The 21,549-nt window shown below is 45.1% G+C and overlaps 1 protein-coding gene across 2 annotated transcripts; it reads right to left on the bottom strand.

Annotated features, from left to right (window-relative positions):
• Positions 1 to 2,323: 2,323 nt before the first annotated feature.
• STX2 (syntaxin 2) lies at positions 2,324 to 19,550 on the bottom strand. 2 transcript variants are annotated; one of them, XM_040080872.2, is made up of 11 exons: positions 19,447 to 19,550; positions 13,173 to 13,244; positions 12,578 to 12,677; positions 11,444 to 11,518; positions 10,978 to 11,051; positions 10,393 to 10,501; positions 9,560 to 9,633; positions 9,319 to 9,456; positions 7,862 to 7,972; positions 6,678 to 6,805; positions 4,252 to 4,390 (listed from the first exon to the last, which is right to left on the bottom strand). In XM_040080872.2, the coding sequence occupies exons 1-10, from the start codon at positions 19,474 to 19,476 to the stop codon at positions 6,722 to 6,724; spliced, it is 867 nt and encodes a 288-aa protein (XP_039936806.1). In that variant the 5' UTR covers positions 19,477 to 19,550; the 3' UTR covers positions 4,252 to 4,390; positions 6,678 to 6,721. The 2 variants fall into 2 exon arrangements, with proteins under 2 accessions (XP_039936807.1, XP_039936806.1); XM_040080873.1 differs by lacking the exon at positions 6,678 to 6,805 and having other exon boundaries at positions 2,324 to 4,390.
• Between the last annotated feature and the right edge of the window lie 1,999 nt (positions 19,551 to 21,549).

The following is a 21,549-nucleotide window of genomic DNA, read 5'->3' as shown; positions in this document are numbered from 1 at the left end:
TGCAGATTCTCGGATGGTTCAGAGCCGTTTGTTTGGATTTTTTGATGGATGCATTTCTTCCTTCAGCGTGCTGGGTGCTGCAGGCGGGCTCCCTTGCTGGCAGCTAGCTGTATTTCCCCACTGAAAGCTGGCTGGCAGCAGTGAGGAGAGAACCCAGAGCAGGGCTGGTCACGGATGATGTTCCCCAGAGCAGGGCTGGTCACGGATGATGATGTTCCCCAGAGCAGGGCCGGTCATGGATGATGATGTTCCCCAGAGCAGGGCTGGTCACGGATGATGATGTTACCCAGAGCAGGGCTGGTCATGGATGATGTTCCCCAGAGCAGGGCTGGTCACGTATGATGATGTTCCCCAGAGCAGGGCTGGTCATGGATGATGTTCCCCAGAGCAGGGCTGGTCATGGATGATGATGTTCCCCAGAGCAGGGCTGGTCACGGATGATGATGTTCCCCAGAGCAGGGCTGGTCATGGATGATGATGTTCCCCAGAGCAGGGCTGGTCACGGATGATGATGTTCCCCAGAGCAGGGCTGGTCATGGATGATGATGTTCCCCAGAGCAGGGCTGGTCATGGATGATGATGTTCCCCAGAGCAGGGCTGGTCATGGATGATGATGTTCCCCAGAGCAGGGCTGGTCACGGATGATGTTCCCCAGAGCAGGGCTGGTCATGGATGATGTTCCCCAGAGCAGGGCTGGTCACAGATGATGATGTTACCCAGAGCAGGGCTGGTCATGGATGATGTTCCCCAGAGCAGGGCTGGTCACGGATGATGATGTTCCCCAGAGCAGGGCTGGTCATGGATGATGTTCCCCAGAGCAGGGCTGATCATGGATGATGTTCCCCTGCAGTGAGCACATGCTGCCATTTCCTTCACTGCAGACAGGAACAGACTCACAGTTCAGGGCAATCACACCTCCAAACGCCACAGCCCCAACAAAAGGAAAGCCAGGGCAGGGTAAGAAAGGGGCAGAAAATCTAAGCCCCACAATCAGATGGCTCAGGAGCTGAGAATGTCTGCATTTGGAAAAGTATCTCTTTTTTTAGCAGCATTCTGTCAGTACTGCCAGTAATTAAAGTAATGGCATTAAAAAGTGACAAATATTTTCCTGGTCACGGCCCAAGTCAATCTGGAGCTCTGCAGAAGGCTGACTTCCCAGCATGGAATTTTAACAGGCCTTTTCCAGAAGTTCATTAAAGAAATTAGGTAGCAAGGGGAAAGCAAACTCGGCACAGCAAGTCAGCAAGCACCCAACCCCGAGATGGAAAGGGCACAGCACAAAAAACCAGAGCATTTGAAACGCTCAGAAGGGAATTAACCTGCACAAAGGTGATCACTGAAATTTTGAAAAGGGTCAGCAGCAACCAGAGTCAAGAGAGAACTGAGACACATCTTGTGAAAATGAATCCTCTTTTGTGTGTGCTTTTTGGTTTTTTCAGTGTTTGCGTTACATTTTGTGGTGTTTCTTTTATAAAAATACTCTGGTAGTAAGGCCATGATTTGGGTTTTAGCACACGTCAAAAGCCCTACAATATTTGCTGCAAATGCAGAAGTTTCAGGATTTTTTCCTTAGGATTTAAACTGCTCTCAGTCTGCAGTTCCCAGAGGGAGCAGCCAGCCCTGGCAGCCCTGCTGCCCCTGCATGGTGCCAGGGCATTTCCAGGGGTGCCAGGACATTTCCAGATGTGCCAGGGCATTTCCAGATGTGTCAATTTTATGAGTTCATCAGAACTCATGTGATGGTGCATCACAAACCCTCCTTTGCCTAAAACCCTGTTCTACACAGCGCAGCAGAGGCAGAATTAAGGCAGAGTCACAGCTTTAGCTGATTCTTCTGAGCTCATTCCTGTGCAGGTTTGCAGCAGATTCCTGCACATCTAAACAACCTGAGCACTTTGGTCACCCTGAGCTTTGTAGGATGCGTAACATCCTCCTGTGTTTTTAGTGACATGCAGTCATTCATTAACTCGGCATTTTCTAAGTGCTTTGGTATTAAATCTCAAACCCTCACTGCTGCCAGACTGTTCCAGGAGTTGTTACAAATCGTTTCTGTATGAGGAGAGCATTCACTCAATGAAACCTTGGGGTTTCTTACCTCAACATTTCTCTAAAAAACTCCATGGGCACAGCTTAAATTAACACATCCCACTGTTTTCTTCATAACTATCTCTACACCTTTTCCAGTAAAAAGTTGCAAAAAATACACCACCTGACCCTGTGCTTGATGAAAGTCTGCAAAAACCCATCAGCCTCACTCAAACACTTCCCAGAATATCCCCAAGGGCCACAGTGACCCCACGGACACAAAGCAGACACAGGAGACTCGCTTACATGAGTTTATTAGTGCATAGGTTAGAGATTTTCTCCCCTCCAGAATGAACCAACAAAGAGGTTCATGTGAAAAGGTCTGTTTTGCTGTAAAACAAACTCATTGAGGCAGCTGTTCAACAAGAACTAAAAACTGTGGAGTAGCCTGTTCAAATTTCTGGTCTTGATGGGCAGATTACTGCATTACAGAGGAAAAACTTCAACATGACAGGATTTTGAGGGTCAGCTTACATCACCAGCTGGTAAACAGCAGGAGTGATTTTTTTTCCCCCATCTAATTTGCATATCTGTATAAATAATATTTACTGATAAAAATCTAGAAAACTACAGAATAAAAAATATTTACCTAGAGTGAGCATTAAGGCAACCAATCCTTCCTTACTTTGCATGTAAACTTCCTCACAAACATCGGTGAGCGTTCCGGACTCAGAGGTAAAAGAAATTTGTTCATTATTGAAGCCGAATTTTTCAAGCGACTTCTTTATGGCTGACTTGTAAAGAGACCAATAATATCAATAATAACAGTGTTTGTTTTCTTTTTTAAACGTGTTTGACATCTGAATAGCTCCAGCATATTCACAGTATACCTGGACAGCAAAGCAGGAATATTCATACATACAAGAGAAATTGTAAACTCTGCTGAATTTTACCAAGTCTGAATTCTCACTTACTGAGTAACTTTGATCTCAGACACTTTCAACAAAACCTCAGTTTAAGGATTCTAAACTCGTAGGACCGAGTTACTGCAGTCAACGTGAGAGCCGAGTATCTGAGAACATTGATGAGTGTAGTTTTAGACTATGTTTGAAAGGCACAAATGATCCTCTCCTCTACTTCTCTTAGAGTGTAAATATATCTACATATCTACATGGATATGCTTAGACAATGAGGAGCCACAAGCCCAAGTTACAAATATTTTACACACAAAAATACAAAAACCACCTGTAACATTCAATGCAGTTATCTGGGTACATCTGAATTCTCTGAAGCTTTCAAGCCGTGCAGGCTGGCACTCGCACAGGCGTGCGCACACCAAAACACTTCACACATGTTACAGCCACGCAGGGTTCAGAACACATCCGTGTCTCAGCTTGTGGTAATTTCAGACTCTTCTGGGGGAGTTCATCCCCTGTGCTATACCCATACATCGACATCAGCAAACTCCAGAACAAGGAAACCTGATTTGGCTTTATGAAGTCATTTCTGTCATATTCAGGTAAGCAGTAAGGCTGAACTGATCCACTTTGCACAAGAATTACCTGTACAATTACCTGCTCAAGTGCAAATTCAGCGTTTCAGAGCTCTATGCTTTCACCAGAAATGCTCCAACTAACTTTTTTATTAACCACAAAGGAAGTATTTAAAGCAGTTAACCTTGAAAGAAAAAATAAAAAAACTGGCAAGCGTAAAAGAGCTTTTTTTCTTTTTTCTTCTCAAGTGTAATGCACTGCGCAGTTAAATGAGTAGTCTCTTCAGGATAAAGTATTTTAGCCCTTGCTGGAGAAAAAGCATGAAGTTTAAATAGGTTAAGGTGACTAAGTAATTAATACACTTAAACACAAGGCTACATCTCATAAAAATATTCACAGGAGTGCTAACGAAGGCAGCACTGGCAAGGCACTGAAAGTCATGATTAGAGTTAGGTTAGCAATAGGAAAAAAGCCAAAGAGTCAAAACGCAACAGTCTCTCAACTCCCTATTTCAACTTTAACACTGAGATGTGAAAAAACCCCAAGTTACTTGAGTTCAGAACAAAGTGTCAGTCTCACAGGTGCCTGGTTTATGATGTACAGTCCATACGCACCCTGATACATTCTGATCTTCATCTGTGAGTAAACATTACGAGTGATTTTGCTCTCATTTTTAACCATTAGTGACAGGCCATCACGGTGGGACAGTGTAAGGCAACATCTGTGGGAAAGGTTTGGTTTTGCTGCAGATGTTCTGGAGTTCCTGAAGGCTGGCAACTCTTGGAATGTGCTTGCTAGGACAGAGTTGTTGCTAGGATAATTCCAAGTATCAGAAGCAATACAGTTACACATATTATTATGAACATCAATTTCTGCAGGGAAAAGAAAGAAGAAAAGTTAAGACTGAAATGCTTTGTAGAGACAGAATAGATTAAATATATTCAGAGCCTCAGTGACACTGACAGCTGGGCTGAGTGCTGGGATTTTCTTTCCAAGGAGTAATCACTGCTGGGATTTCCTGTGGTTTCTAACATACATGTAACCATGTCACAAGACACAGCCTCTGTGCAACACTGCTCTGCTTTCCTTTACAGAACAACGGTTATCACTCAAGCCCAACTTCTGTAAACATCATCAGAAACAGATGTAGGTCAAGTCTAAGTAACTGCTCACTGCCACCCTCCTTGGATAAATATTTGCAGCCTGCTCGAACCTTTCCATCTGCACCCTTAGAGGGATTCAGCAGGTCAGTAAAAACACTGTGCAGCTAAGAGCTCAGAGGAGCTGCAAGGGTTAAAAAAGGAGAGATGGCTGTGTGTAAATGCCTCAAGGTGTGACTCTGGGGCAGGTATTTCTGACTGCAGGTCATGACACTGAAGTCTGCTCCCTGCCCCCAAACCAGAGCTGAGAACAATCTCCAACACCAAGTGATGTTAAAAGAGTGTTAGTAGAGAAATGTGAAATTCTGATGAGCTGTGTGAACTGGCACCTGCCCCTGGTGCTCTGTGTGCAGCTTCAAGACACTGCACATTAAAGGCTGCATTTCTACTGCATTTCTACTGCTGTGGCCTGCTTACCCTGGCTAAGCATTACCTGGACTGAATGGTGCTTTACTACAGCAAAAACACAACACTGAAAGAAATCCCATGTCCTGAACACACTGTCCTCTCCCACTGTTTCATTTAGTCTAGCATTAATAAACAGTTTCAAAGTAAGAAATTTGAAGATGTTCTCCAAGCCATAATACCCAACTTCATTGCTGCAGACATCCACTTCTCAAAAACTCTACTTAAAACCACAGAGACCCCCACTGGACGAAGTTCCAAGCGTGCTTAGTATTGCATGCTGTTTGCTGATGTGAACTTTCAGCATAAAGACAATAACTCCAGGAGCTGGGAGCCAGCCCGGGGCTGTTTGTGCCACCTCCTGGGGCTGGGTGGGGCAGGGGCTGCTCTGTGTGCCCTGGCAGGGTCACTGTGCCACAGCAACGCCCACAGCGGGCACAACATCCACATCAGGCACACCCAGGAACTGTCAGGGATATCCACATCAGGTACACACAGGAACTGTCACACACACAGGAACTGTCAGGGTCACTGTGCCACAGCAACACCCACAGCGGGCACAACATCCACATCAGGCACACCCAGGAACTGTCAGGGACACAGAAATAGCCACATCAGGTACACACAGGAACTGTCACACACAGGAACTGTCACACACACACAGGAACTGGCACACACACACAGGAACTGGCACACACACACAGGAACTGGCACACACACAGGAACTGGCACACACACAGGAACTGTCACACACAGGAACTGGCACACACACAGGAACTGGCACACACACAGGAACTGGCACACACACACAGGAACTGGCACACACACAGGAACTGGCACACACACAGGAACTGGCACACACACACAGGAACTGTCACACACACACAGGAACTGTCACACACACACAGGAACTGGCACACACACAGGAACTGGCACACACACACAGGAACTGGCACACACACACAGGAACTGGCACACACACAGGAACTGGCACACACACAGGAACTGTCACACACACACAGGAACTGTCACACACACACAGGAACTGTCACACACACACAGGAACTGGCACACACACAGGAACTGGCACACACACACAGGAACTGGCACACACAGGAACTGGCACACACACACAGGAACTGTCACACACACACAGGAACTGTCACACACACACAGGAACTGTCACACACACACAGGAACTGTCACACACACAGGAACTGGCACACAGAGAGGAACTGTCACACACACAGAGAGGAACTGTCACACACACAGGAACTGTCACACACACAGGAACTGTCACACACACACAGGAACTGTCACACACACAGGAACTGGCACACACAGGAACTGGCACACACACACAGGAACTGGCACACACACACAGGAACTGGCACACACACACAGGAACTGTCAGGGTCACTGCAATATCCACATCAGGCACACTCAGCACCTGCCAGGGGCACAGGGAGCAGGGACACCAGGGCACCCAGCCATCCCCAGGGCACCCAGCCGTCCCCAGGCACCGGGCACACCGTGGGGGTTAGCAGGAGAACACAGAGAGAACAAGAGGCAAATTAGTTGATTAGTTACTTACTGCCACAGCGGCAGGAAGCCATGCATGCTGAGGTTATCCAAGCATCACCGAACACCCACAGACAAACCAATAATTAGAGCTACTATGGCAATCAACACCACTGACACAATGATAATTATCCACATTTTCTGTCAAAAAACAAGGCATGATTAATATTAAGCACATTGAGACTTGCATTTATTTTCAATTTTTCAAGTAATTTTTAGATTCACAAGCACTTTCATTAAAGCCCCCTGTATTCTTAAATTGAGATAAATTTATCTGTATAATCTTGCAAATGTAAGATTTAACATTCTTAAGGAGGTAAAATCACGTGATTAATGCCTATAGAATTATCAGAGATTATACAAGCACCATTTACATACATATTAAGTGCGTTCTTTTAACACCTCTGAAAAGATCTTTTGTAAAGGATCAGGAGTGTTATCTCTGTAGATCTCTATCTACAGAAAATGAATTATTCCCTCAAACCCAGCTCACCATAAGGAGCCTCACCGAATTGCACAGCACAGCAAAAAGGGAAATTGGAATGCAAAAATAAACTGCTCAGTAGTCTGATATCAGAATATATTATTTGGTGTCTGATGGGAAGAAAGCTACTGAAACAAAACAAGCGCAATGGAAAGTGCCAGAACATTCCTCTGAACTCAAGTCCTGCACAAATTCAGTGCCACGGCACAATGCCACACCCTTTTCAGAGGGAAGATCCCCCTATATTATCTGCAAAACTAAAAATTACAAGCAGATTTTTTTTTTTTTTTAAATAAGCCTACTTCAGCAAAAGCATTTTTATTTTTCCCGCTAGCAAACAGATTTTATAGTTTTAAGTTCAGGTAACTTTACTTGTGATTAACAGCTAACAACCCTTAAGGTTATTTAGAATCTGAATAATTTAAGGTCTTGTGAAAGCTGATAAAAAAAGCATGTGAATTCAACCACTGGAATAATACATTAATTCTTCTTTTGGGGTTTTTACCCTCTGTAATGGCAGCCCTGAGTGGAAAATTGTGAACACACCCTTAGCTGGGCATGAACTGCTGATCTGTTCTCATAGTCCAAGAAGTGCCTGTCCTCTATTAGAATTATAAATTTTCAGTATTAACTACAGCAAAATAATTGACATTGGAAATGCTCCTGTGCTAAATTAAAATACTGCCTAGCACAATTACAGAAAGACAACATACCCTGCGTGCTTTGCTCTGATATTTAACTGCCTTTTTTGTCTCTTCCTTTGCATGTTCCACATAGTCTGTCGCATTCATCACGTTCTTCTCTATGTTGTTGATCATTTCACCCTTAAAACGAAATTTTGAAGAAAAACCAGATTATTGGAATGCGTGGATCTTTGTTCCACGAATCTAAAAGGAAGGCTCTCGAACATCAAGAATTACTTTGACAGACCAATGGTGCACATACTGGGGATGGCATTTTTTTCTGCTCTGGCATGTAAAGGAGAAAGGGAATGAGAAGCAAGGGCTCCCAGCTCCCAGCACACAAGGAATGCTCATGAGCAGGGCAGGTGAGTTTGTCAGGAACAGGAACTGAGCACCTGCAAACATCCCTCGTGTGGGAGGGATGTTTTAACAGCCAAGGCTGAGATCAGAAATCCCTGCTGTGCCTGAAGGGGACAAGGATATTGACTATTGCCACACAAGCTTCAACAGCTGCCCAGGAAATACACACTGAGGTCCCCAGAGCTCCGGGATTACGATGTCAGTGCATGACAAACTCAAATTAACTACGAGGAATGACACTCGGCGATGAAATGGAGGATTGGTGAAAGATGACAGTAAATCCGTTACCTGTGTCTCTGTCCAGCAGAAGAAATAATCAGCAGCAGTAAACAGCAAAGCATTACAGAATGATGCACAAGTAACTTCTGTTCGTGTGTCATTCACAAAAACCTGCTACCTATTTCTCTTGGCTGTATATTTAATATCAAAGCAACAAAGGACTTCTAGAACAAAACCCAATTACAAAAAACAGGCAAGTCTCTCTAACTTGCTTTTCAGGCAGGTTTCTCTTATAACACTATTCTTTCCACTTTCCTGCAGAATCAAACCATTTTAAGACCAAAATTAAAAACTTTTGTTGTATAATTGGTATTTATAGACTAAAAATAGAACAATTTATGTACATGTCAAGACAAAGCTTATGAATACAAAGATGACTTGAAGCACTTGTCAAGCCCTTTAGACTCATGTTGGTGAACACAGAATTGCACTTCTGCATGCAGTGCAAGGTGCACACAGCCTTGCTGACACACCTGCTACTCCACTGTGGCCGAGAATCCAAAATCCTCAAGGCACTAACAATGTGCCACGAGATAGTTTTTCTCACTTACACACGCACAAAGATGTTCCAGCACATTGCAATCGATCATTTTGAAGAAAATATTAAATGTACTGACTGGAAGGCAAGTCTGCGGTCAGTTATTGAAAGCATAAGGACATTGAGATGCTCAATTTGTCCACAACAAAACAAAACCCTCCAGTGATTAACTTCCATTTATTCTGATCACGGTCCAGAGTCCCTCTGAATCTGCACTAGCTGGATAAAATCAACTGCTTCTGCACATTGCAGAGCGGAAGAGTGAGGAGACAACCCCCACCCACGAACGTGTTTGAAGTGGTTCATTCACCTGAGTCTCAACAAACATTGCCATGTCCATAAACATCTCGTGGAGCTCCCGAATGCTGGACTCCAGCTTCATGATATCCTTGTGGCGTGACTCGATCTCGTTCAGGGCTTGCCTGGTTATCTGGGAGTCTGATATGATCTTGGGGAGAATGGAAAGAGACATGGACAGCCCTAAGTGCCAACACTCTTCAAGAGCAGGAGCAGCAGAAGAGAGGAGACACAACTGGCCCAGAAATACATACATCAGAAGTGAAAATGGAAGGATTACCACTCTCTAACATTTCTTCCAGCTCCTCATCAGTGGTGGTCTTTCCAGCTAGGATAAAAACAACAGGACTTCACATAGCATCACTTATTCAGGATCAAACGTTACATTTTGCCATCCATCCAGAAGGGTGACAATTCAAAGAGAATTCTTGCACTGAGATTTTGCAGGATAAAACCCTGTAGTGTTCAGCCACTACCAAGGGCCATTTTGCATATAACAAAATCCATAAAGTATCAAGTAATAATCAGAAAACAAATGCAGATTCAAAGCTATCATGAAGAACCCTGGTCAGAATACTCCTAATAATGAATGGGAAGAAAGTCATATGTGAGTCAGTCAACAAATGATTAAAGCACATATAACAGCAGCACTGATTTTATGCCAGATGAATTTACCAAGTGTCCTTGCAGACAAAAATGGAACCTCATAAAGAGAGCTGTTATCCTGTTATGCATGTTAATTTTGGAGTGGCTTTTAATAACCCTTGCTGTTTCAGAATGCAGCCTTTCTTGATGCTTCATTTAAAGTTGCAACATTGGAAGTAAATGAAGCAAAGGAAAAATATAATTTCTTTAATGATTTTCAATCTAAAGGAAATTATTGAATTTTCTCTCTTTTCTTTCCAGCTGTTCTAAAAAAAGTACTATCACGGAGTTTGTGCCACGCAGTGAGATCTTTTCTCTCATGCCCTCTGAGGTGCTGTCCAGGATCCCTGATGCTTTGAACTGTATTTAATGACTGGGAAACAAGGGAGGCAGTGCCAAGGAAGGATTTCTCCCGTGTCAGAAGCCCGCGGGGGTCACTCACTGATCTCCAGCTGTCGCTGTATGCGGCCCTTGCTGCGCTCCCGGAACAGCGTCTGCGTCTCGTTGTACTCCGTCATCACCTCCACAAACTTGTGTGCCAACACCGAGTGCTGCCGAGGGACGCGGGGCAGAGGGGACACACGGGGACAGACAGGGGAGCATGAGGGAACATGGGCAGAGGGGACAGAAGGACAGACAGGGGACACGGGGCAGAGGGGACAGAGAGGGGGACACACGGGGCAGAGGGGACACACAGGGACAGACGTGGGGAACATGGGGGACGCAGGGCAGAGGGGACACATGGGGACATACGGGACAGACAGGGGAACACGGGGCAGAGAGGACACATGGGGACAGACAGGGACACACGGGGCAGAGAGTATAGACAGGGACAGACGTGGGGACACAGGGGAGCAGAGGAGACAGAGAGGGACATCAGAAAAGGCCGTTTCTGTCTGCACAACTCACAGTGGCACTTACAGCCCAACAAAGCACCACAGGAGTTCTGACATGAGTTCAGAACAGTTAAACTCACTCTCCACTGTACCAGAATGCTTGGATTTTCTCTGAGCTGAAGGGATCCTACCTGTGTTTTCCTGATCCTGAGGTCCACTGATGTCCGATTTGCATTTTCACCCTGATCAAAACTCTGCTCGATAGCTGAGAACAAGGCAAGAGCGCTGAGTCAACAGCAGTCATTTAACTGCTCCATTATTTTGTAAATACTATTGTTACTTTTTAAAGGTACAAGTTCCCCAGAGAAGTGTAAAGTTTCTGGGCAGAGGGGTGGCAGTGATATATAAGTAAAGTTTAAAAATCATTTTGATAATTGGTAGCGATCTTTGAACACAGTAACTGCTTCATACTCTTAACAGAGTCACACTGGAAAAATTTAAAAGGTGTCATTTTGCAGTTAATCTTCTTCCAAAATATCATCCCCAAAAAAAGCACTTCAGTGGAAGAACTCATTTCTATGTGGAGGAATTATTTTGCACTGTCATTTTCTAGGTTATTCCTGAAAGCAAGGAGTTTTATTTGTCCTCACAACTTACCCTTTAGCCTGGCCCGGATTTTATTAGCAATCTTCTTTATTTCCTCATTTAGTTCTTCAAGTTCTTCCTTCGTTCCTTTAAAAAATATATTTTTTGAACTGTTAATGATTGATAACAGTAACTCAGCAAGAGTCTACAAATCTACCTTGCAATCTCAGGATTTTGTTCAGTACAGCTAAGCAGAGCTGAAGTTCATTCTCCTCCTAAGTACTTTAAATACAGATTTATCTCCCCTTTTTGTCAGGGTGGCGTGCACGCTGCGTGCACTGCTGTAACACCCACGGACACTCTGAGGGTCACCCAGGGCATCCCTGGAGGGCTTTGTTCAGCCAGGGCTCACTGAGGGACCACACTCACAAGAGCACACACTGCTCACTGCCATTTAAACATTCACACGAACCCTGACTAACCCTGAGACCCACTGAAGAGCAGCCTGCAAAATCAGCGCAGGAACACAAACATACACCAAGGGAAACGGGGGGTCAGGGTGAAACAACACCCCAAGCTCAGCTTCCACCAAGATAAAAGTTAAGCCAGCATTGCAACGCTCAAACAAAGAATATCTCAGCATCTTTTCTTCCCTTTTCTTTGAGGCTGCCCACAGGCACAGACATGCCTGGAGCCAGCAAGGGCTGAGAACAGGGAAGGCTCTGGGCAAGGTCCCTGAACTTCCCAGTTCTCTGCTGGAAAGCACAAACTCACTCCCAGCTCTGGGGTTAAAAACAGGGCTGCACAAGGAACTGCAAGTACTGCAGCAGCAGCTGCCTCTGCTGGCCCTGCAGAGGAACAAAGGCCTGACAGTACAAGTGACAACTTCAACATTTTCACAAATTAGAACCTAAGTAACCTCCCCGTTTCTGAGGAAAAAACCCCACATTAAACTGAGTTTTGGTCTAGGAAAGGTTTGGATGATGCAAGAAACATCCTGAACACAGATTTTTTTTCAAAGGAGACTTAAAATGGGTGAAAATAAACAAATGGAAGTATTAATTCAATATTTAAAATGAAAATATTACATAGTGTTACATGTTGCATTCGGAACACCTGAAGTTCTATTCCTATGGACAGCTAAAACAAACAATATTTCAGAATATCTAGCCACATTTATGTGACATCTTAAAAATTATTACTCACTTCCTTCAGGATTTGGTGCTGACAGGATAATGCTGTGCTGCTTCTTCACTTCTTCCACATTTTGTGCTATTTTTGCTATATTATTTCTAATTTCCTCAACCTAGAGGAAGAGAAATACGGCAAAAAAGAAGACATTAGAATAATTCAGGGCCAATATTTTTTTAAAAACAAAAAAACCCTGCTAATAAAACCCGAACTATTTCATCTGTAAGTAGCAGAGAAAGTAATCCTAGCAGAAATGTCAACATTTAAACAGTCCGTAATTTTTTTTTTTAAACTAAAACCCAGTATTGTTACTAGCAAATGTATTCAGAATGGCCAAAACCTTAAGTGCTAATATTCCTAATAAACAACTGTTTTAAAATTCTATTAGCAAGTTTCTTGTTGACAGGGAATTGAAAACATTTCTCTGCAATAAATACAGAAAATACCCTGAAATAAACTGATAAAGCATTACCACCATTTGTTTTGGTATACAATTACAAACCATACCAGGGAGGATGTGTGGATGAATTGTTAAACCTCATTACTGAAATTAAAAGGCACAGAGAGCGAACAGTCAGTCTTTAATCCAAGGTGAAGACTGGAGCTGTACCTGTTGGAAGAAGTCATCCATAAAATGGTCTTTTTCGATGATAACTGTCTCCCCATCTTCATTTCCTTTATACTGTAAGAGACAACAAACAAATCTGTGAGACCCACCCCAGGACAGCTCTGAAGAAGCTACAATCGTGCCACACTGGCACAGCACGCACACTTCCATCAACAGTCTGCAAAGCCAAAGGGGTTTCCCTTTTCTGAGAACTGTAATCTAAAAACAAATAAGCACAGAGGCCACAGAGAGTCAAGTGACTACTACAGAGTTGTGAAAGAAATGCCGAGGTGCTGAGAGCTCGTGGGGTAACGGGGCCAACACCTCCTGGCAGCCAGAACAAAACCCATGCACGCACTGCTGCTGCTGCCCTGCAGCGCTGCCACCGCACACCAGCTCAGCCCTCATCAGCCTCTGGTAACCCAGAAATACAGGAGAGCGCTGATAACCCCCAGGCTCTGCCACACCCCGGGCACATTCCCTGTCACACCTCCCAGCCCCGTGCAATCCATGGATCCTCAATCCTTATCACGGAAAAAACACGATCCGCATGCATCCTATCAAGGCAAGGAGTTCAAGCTTGTCTTCTTTAATTCCCTCCGTGGAGCACAAACTGGTGTAAGTGCATTGAATCAAAACTGGAACAAAATATTACCTTTAACACACAGTCAATGGGTAATCTGTGAGAAAAAACCAAACTAGAAGATAATTATCATTAAAGGATCTTCATTCCATGACACCTTTTTTCCTTACAAGGCCATCTGATCTTCTAACACCCACTTTCTGCTTCCAACCTCTGATCCTATCACCCATGAAGTTTGGTTCTGGTTTTATTAAATTACCTGAGAATTATGCATTGTTTGCATGACAATTCTGCATTTTAATCCAGTGTCAAACACTGCTATTATCTTATAAAGAAGTTACTGTCAATTAAGATCTAGCCCAAGCCTTCAGGGAGAAGTTACAGACTCGGTGCCAGTTCCTCCCCTGCAAACTCAGGGAATGCACAAAGCCCTGGGGAAACACATTGGTGAGAAAGCAGCTGGGTTCTGTGCTCAGGGGAAACAAAGATGAAAGAGGAATTCAGGAAAGGGGATGTCACTGCCCTCCTGGACCAACCACTCAGTGCTGGGGTCACTGGGGACTTGCTGAGTTACTCATTTTGGGGAGATAACGCTACAATTCAAATTATCTGTCCTTCCAGATTGCCATCAATTAACAGTCTTGCTTAACACAAATAAGAGAGGAAGTCCACGCCCCAAGGAAGTCACCCAAAACTTCACCATTCCCAGGACTGCACTGCTACTACGCCACAAGCTCTAAGTTAATATTTAGGAAGGAGCTACATTTTAAAGACATTTAATTTCATTATCTACGTAAAAGAACACTTTCTGTTTATATTTACTGAGTAAAGAATTTTTTTTTCTGCTTGTTCATAACTGCACTCTATATTTAGTTATTTGAACTAAAAATAATGAAAATACCGTCTACTAAGAGATTCAGAATGTCAGCTTTTAGTTTGATCAGATCTTAGTAAAGCATGTAACAGCTGAGTGACTCCTAAATGAATGAAAGACAAATGTGACTCAGAAATGTGCATGGAGATGCTCAGCTGGGAGGCAGCTGATCATGACTCCCCAGCCCACAGCCTGTGCCACGCGGATTTCACTTTCCTACTTGGCTGCAATCGTACCACTGACACATCAATTTGCTCTCTACAATTTGTTGAAGGATTTATGGACAGCCTACCCCAGTCATGAGCATTTGAGACACCTGCGAAGTTTGTCTACCTCTGTTCGGTATATTCTTAAATCATCTCTTACCTAAAATACAGCTAATTTGCTGACTTCTTCAACTGATGTGCTTTCGTGCCTCTTTTGACAAGCACAACTGACCAAGAACTCACTTTTATCAGTTTAGCAGAAACACACTGCTCTCCCAGGACTTCACCTCCCCAGTACAAGCAGTATCACGAAAAGCTGATAAAAAGTTCAACGTCAATGCCAAGAGCAATCTAATAAAGTCTGTTTGCAGTTCATACCTTGACCTTGGGACCCAAAGTCTGGGACACACAGCTCCATAAACATTCAGAGACCTATGAAACACATGCAGCCCCGCCAGGAGTTTGTGCTGCTTGGGCTGCACAGAGTTAATTCTCTTCACTGCGGCCGGCACGGACTGTGTTTGGGATTTGTGCCGGCCCAGGGCTGGCGACACGGGGATGTCTCAGTTACAGCACCTACAGGGTCAGGGCCTTTCCTGCCCCCCTCCAAGGGGGCACAGATGGGAACAGCTGTCCCCAGGTGACCCAGGGGACATTGCAGACCCCATGGCATTATGCTCACTGAAGCTGAAGCAGGAAGGAAGGGAGGCACCTTTAGTCTTAGGGCATTTTGTCTTCCCGAGTCATTGTCATGTGTGACAGAGCTCTGCTTTTCTGGGAATGGTTGAGCCCTGCCTGCCCACTGGAAGTAGGAAGGAACCCTTTTTTTTTTTTTTTTTTTTTTTTTAATTTGCTTGAGTGCAGCTTTTACTTTACCAATTAAACTGCCTGTGTTCTCAACCCATGAGTTTTCTAACTTCTGGAATTCTGCCCCATCCCACCAGGGCGAGTGAGGGAGCTACTCTCACTGCCAGCAGGGTTAAACTACAGATATTCTCACAGTATCATTTCTCAGCTCCAAGAAAGGCTGTCCTGATGGTTTATGAAACTTCTGTCACTTCCACTACCTTACAGAATTGCAGAAATAAGTCAGGCTGGAGATATCTTAGTGATTACCGACCTCTGAAAGAGCTTTTGACTGAAAACGTGACTATTACTTGCCCTTGAAATTCCATTCAAGGTTAGCAGTTTCTCAGCGCGGATCACGTGCGCTCTCTGGCAGGCTGCAGGGATCATAACTGACCATTCTGCCAGGGAATCAGCCCCAAGGAGCACCTTACAGAGCCCCGCAGCTCCTCCTCGCAGCACGGCGTGCCCGGAGAGCCCTGTGCAGCCCAGCAGGGCTTGCAGAGGGCCAAGCGGGCAGAGGCAGCCCGGGCAGGTCAATCATTAACGCGCTGCCAGAGCAGCACGGAACAAGCGCAGCAGATGGGAACTCGCTGCAATAAATCCCCTCGCGCCGCCACGGCACACAGCTCATCCTCAGCAGCTCCGTGCCTGAAGGAAGCCTCACGTCAGAGGCTGACGCAGGGAAAAACAACAGTCGTGTTTTCCTCCTGCTGCAGAGCCTCCTTTGGTGTTTGTTTCTGTACCACCCAATCCTAACAGCTTAAACCCCTGTGCCTTTGTGGTTTTTCACCTGTTCCTGAACAGTTCTGGGGGCACTAGTGACTGTCCAACAAACAGTTTAGAAACAAATCAATGCAGTTCTGTTCAAGTTACGGGTCCTTGCTTTAAAAAAGCTGCAGTAAATACGAACTTACAGACTGCTATGTACTACTCATTTTTCAAAGATTACGTGTAACAGATCTTCATTAACACTCATCCGTAAAGAAATATAAAAATCAAGTATTTTGATTGATTCACCAATCAAACATGAAAAATTATTCCAGTGGTCTTCATCCACTTCAGCAGGTCACAAGGGGGGAATTTTGGAGCCATACGGACAATGAACAACAAAGCTGAGATCTAAACCAGCACTCTGCTTGAGCAGAGGTTTACGTCTAACCCTGTTCTGAAATGACTGAACAACTAAAAGAAAGTATGAATAAGTTTTATTACCAGGCCTTTAAAAGGACATCTGTTAGTAATACCTGAAATGAGCTAAATGTGCTCAGCTGAACATCTGAACATGGATTGTACAGCTCTTTTAGAGCTGTTTTAGAGAGACTTGGATCTGAGAACAGCAAACCACTGAAGGCTGGGAGCACATTTTACAATCATAGCTATTTACTACTCATTTTATTCTTCCCTAAACATCTACTATAAACCACTGCTGAAAAACATGTATTGGATCAGAGAACCTTCTAATCTTACACTTATCTGTGCTCAAAATAACTAAAACCAGTCTGGGATTTGCTCAATTGTCCCATTAATTGTATTAAAGGACAACTCAACAGCTTAAAGAAGTTCATTTGGGCTCACTTAGAGTAATTTAGAAATGACATTAAAATACCCCCCCGAAGTTGAACAAATACATTTACGGCTGCTGTCTTCTGAAATAGCACATACTTTACAAAACTCCTTCGAGCTAAGAAAACAAGAGGAAGCAGCATTATCTGAAGGCTCTATAATCTGCATGTCATCAACCACTCCTTTCTCCAACAACTGTTTAACAGCCTAAACAGGGTATTAACAAAAATATCTGACAGTTATGTTACTGTTGTGTCAATGAACCACAAACACTGATAGGCAGCATTTCTACATCTTCTCTGTAAGTATCTAGGAAAAACTAATGACAAAATGTTCTGCTTGCTGCCCAGCAAAATCCAGGAACACACAAATGAGGACACAGGAAATGACATTTCTGCTAAAGGCAGTGGTGTGCTCAGTTAAAACAGACCACTGTAGGCTGGGATCCCTCAAACTCCATGTGCACCACAGCACTTCTGAGGGAACTGACAGGGGAGGTGTGACCAAAGGAACACCATGAAATCCTCATGCCAAGGAGAAGAGCTGAGGTAGAGTTATTTCTGAAGACTTTGCAGGCCTAGGCCTGTTTGAAAACCACAACGTCTATGTTCTACTCTTATGATTTAGCCAAATGAAATACAATGAAATTACATGAATAACCTAAACACTTTGGAAAATGGGCAAAAAGGTGTTTAACACATTATTTCTTACACTCACTATTCCTTTTCAGAGCATCTTACCCATGTGTCAAGTATCTCTGCTCAAAGTGTTTATTCTATGAAAGCAAAACCACAAAATCATTATATTTTTGGGATCTCAGATAAAGATGTAAGATGGAAACTGCTAGTTCAATGAGTTGCCTGTGGAAATAGGAATATCCATCTCCCTTGGACATGCAACTTCACAAAACTTCAGGTCATAACTGTGATGAAACAAAGACTAGATCTTCAGTAACTTTTACCTTCATTTCATGTTTCTTCATTAGAAGAAAAATGTTAAGTCTCTAAGCTATTTATTAATTCTACAGGCAGAGCAAATGACACTGATGAAGCACTTCAGCAATACTGGCTGGTATATATTTCAAAAGCAGCACTGCCGTAATGTTTTCAGATGTCAAATACTAAAGCTGACTCAAAAATGCCTCTGTAAGTCTGCCTTAAACACTTCAAACCCTGTCAATGGGGGTGTGTCAGGGTGTGGAATTGGTTTCTTCCATTTACAGAAACACAGAACAGGATTAAGTGCATCGTGTAGCATTATAAATATAAAGCAAATGTGGATCACCATTGGTTGCTTCCTCTCTCTGGCAAGCGTGCACCAGCACCGAAATTTGGCACGTGTTCCACAACCTGGACATGTTCAACACCGGGAAAGGGAATAAGCATACCTGAATGACAGAGCTTTTTTTGGCATGACTCCAAAACATCATTCCTGGTAGAGAAACTGTAATCTAATAATCCTAAAACTTTTCCGATGCCAATTCATCCTTTCAGAGAGGGGGACAAAGAGACTGGTAATTCCATCACTAGAGATGGAGCTTCCAAAATGTATTTTAGGATCCAGAAGATGAAAGAGCCCCAGACCTGAATGCAGCTCAACACAGCCCAACTTCTACACATACGCGGAGTACTGCAACTATCACAGGAACTCCTGTGTGTTCTCCAATTCCATTTCTTTTCAGGAAAAAAAACAAAGCAAACCCAAAACAAAACCCCCCAAATATCCTTTTATTTTACCCAAGCCATATCCTGTCGCAGACAGACTGACAGTGCCTCTCTCCAAATCTCCCTTCTTTTTTAGGACACTGTTTCCAAAGCACAAATAAGAGAAAGGAAAAGAGCGTATAAACAGAGGCAGCTACCATTTTGTAAACACGCGGAAAATAAAGCTTGCAGAGCGCTTTCCTGCCGCATCACGGCCCAAGAGCTCCCGGGCGGACAAACCCAATCCCGCTACAGCCCGGGCGGCCCCAGCACGGAATTACCGGGGGAATTCAACGGAATCCACTGGAATTCAGTGCCGCCCCAGCCGCTTCGCAGTGGCCGGGGAGAAGCGGAGCCCGGCGCGTTACAGAAACCGCCGAGGGTGGAACTCCGCTGCCGCGGCCCGGGGGCTCCCGGCGGGAGCGGGGCCCTCCCGGCCCGGGCACCGCCGCTGCCGCCCCCCGCTGCCCGCCCGCTCCCCCGCGCCCCCGCGCCGCACCTCCGCCAGGTCTGCCAGCCGGTCCTTCATCCCCGCGGCCGCTCCGCTGCGGCCCCGCCGCCCTCCGCGCTGCTTCCGCGGGGCCCGCCCGCCGCCACACCGCGCAGGCCCGGCCGCGGCGCGGGAGGGAGCGGCCCCGGGCCGGGCCCCGCCCGGCGCCGTGACGTGCGGGCACCGAGGGCGGGGAGCGGGCACCGAGGGCGGGGAGCGGGCACCGAGGGCGGGGAGCGGGCACCGAGGGCGGGGAGCGGGTGCACCGGGGAGCGGGCACCGAGGGCGGGGAGCGGGCACCGAGGGCGGGGAGCGGGCACCGAGGGCCGGGAGCGGGCACCGAGGGCGGGGAGCGGGCACCGAGGGCGGGGAGCGGGCTCCGAGGGCGGGGAGCGGGCACCGAGGGCGGGGAGCGGGCGCACCGGGCACGGTGGGAAGGGAGCGGGCACCGAGGGCAGGAACCGGGCACAGCGGGCACGGCCGGCGGCGGGGGCACGGCCGGGCCGGCACGGTGGCGGAACGGGCTGGGCACATCCAGAGCCGCCTGCACCCGCCCCAGTGTCACCTGGGCCAGGTGAGCCTGCCTCGGCGGGCTCTCCGGCGGTGCCCCCTCCAAGCCGAAGTGTTCGGGATTCTGTGGATGTGTGCGATGTCTGCAGGGAAGTGCTCGGTGCGGGAGAGCTCAGGTGCCTGAGCGGTACCGCAGGTGCGCACCAGGGAATTCCCATCCACGAGGGATCCCCACGAGGAGTTACAGCTCGATTGTGGGACACTGTCCTGAGAGAAGTCGCTGTAAAAAGGTGTGATCTGGTTATTTTTTAGTGGTACGGCTTGTCTTAAACGGCTGAGAGTTTGTAGGAAAGAGAGCATGCCCGGACTATGGAAGGCAGTACTCCTTTATACCACTCCTCATCTGCATTTCCAAACACTGTGTGCCTGCTGTCTTTTATTTCGTACATTCACCTGTGTCAGACTTGCTGTTTGTTCACAGTTGACCCAAGTTAAGATACAGGAAATGTAAAGGCCTTTTAAAAGTAGTTATTCTGCTGATTACCTACGGATCTCACAGACTCTAATCTTTTAGGTAGTGATCCAACACTGCTGAAGTGTTTTGCTGCTTTTGCTGAATGGGGTTATCTGGAGCAGATGTTCTGTGCATCCTCTGAACTGAGCACTTAATTATACATGCTGATAAAACAGATGCTAAAACCTAGATTCCACGTGGTAATTGATCTTTTTAACAATGAAATGAGTGCCAGGAGCTCAAATGCTATGATAATGGAAATTTTAATTATTCAAAATTAAAGTGCTAGATCATTTGCAGGAAAAAGTAGTTTACTAATAAATTTGTTACAATGTTAAGAAATAACTAAAGCACTGTGAGTGTTATAAAGACGGTTACAGATTGCTTTTCCCCCTCTGTTTATATTCTTCAGAACAGCAAAGTCCACTAATGTGGCTTTATGGTCTCCTATTTATAAACACATTCTTATTTGGCAAAAAGAGAGGTGGAATTCACAAGAGTTTTACCAGGATAGCATTGTGCGGACAGAAATAAAAGATGAGTTGCATAGTCTGAAAAAATAATCCTGACACCTAGAGGCGCTCAGCAAAAATGCTAAAAGCCACACAAACCCAACTCATCGCAAAAAGGGAAGGCAAGTTCAACACACCAGTGATTTTTTCCAACAAAACAGCACACAACATTTGGATTGGCATTACACTAGCAAATAAGCAAAAGTTACGGCACACTTCAGTCACTGTTGTAAAGCTTTGTGTATATTTTGTGTCTGTCAGGAAATTAACAAGAAATAAACTATGTTTGTATATATCACCTGCAGTGAAATACTTTCCTTGTCAATTACATTCAACCAGCTATATGTAAAAACGTATAATTTATTTATTCTAGATTATGGGGACAGCAACAAAGATAATAAAAGTAATTGAAGTGAACTGGATTAAAAAAAAAAAAAATACCAGAGAACTTAAAAATCAGAGCGAACCCATGAACTTGTTATTTATAGACATATGCAAAACTCATACGTTCTTCGAAAGTCAGTTTTCAAACAAATCTTTTCCACTGATGTTTGGACAGAGTTTTGAGATCTTGGA

This window comes from Hirundo rustica, chromosome 17 (genome assembly GCF_015227805.2).
Source record: "Hirundo rustica isolate bHirRus1 chromosome 17, bHirRus1.pri.v3, whole genome shotgun sequence".
Taxonomy (NCBI): Eukaryota; Metazoa; Chordata; class Aves; order Passeriformes; family Hirundinidae; genus Hirundo; species Hirundo rustica.
This window is presented reverse-complemented; position numbering and strand designations above follow the sequence as displayed.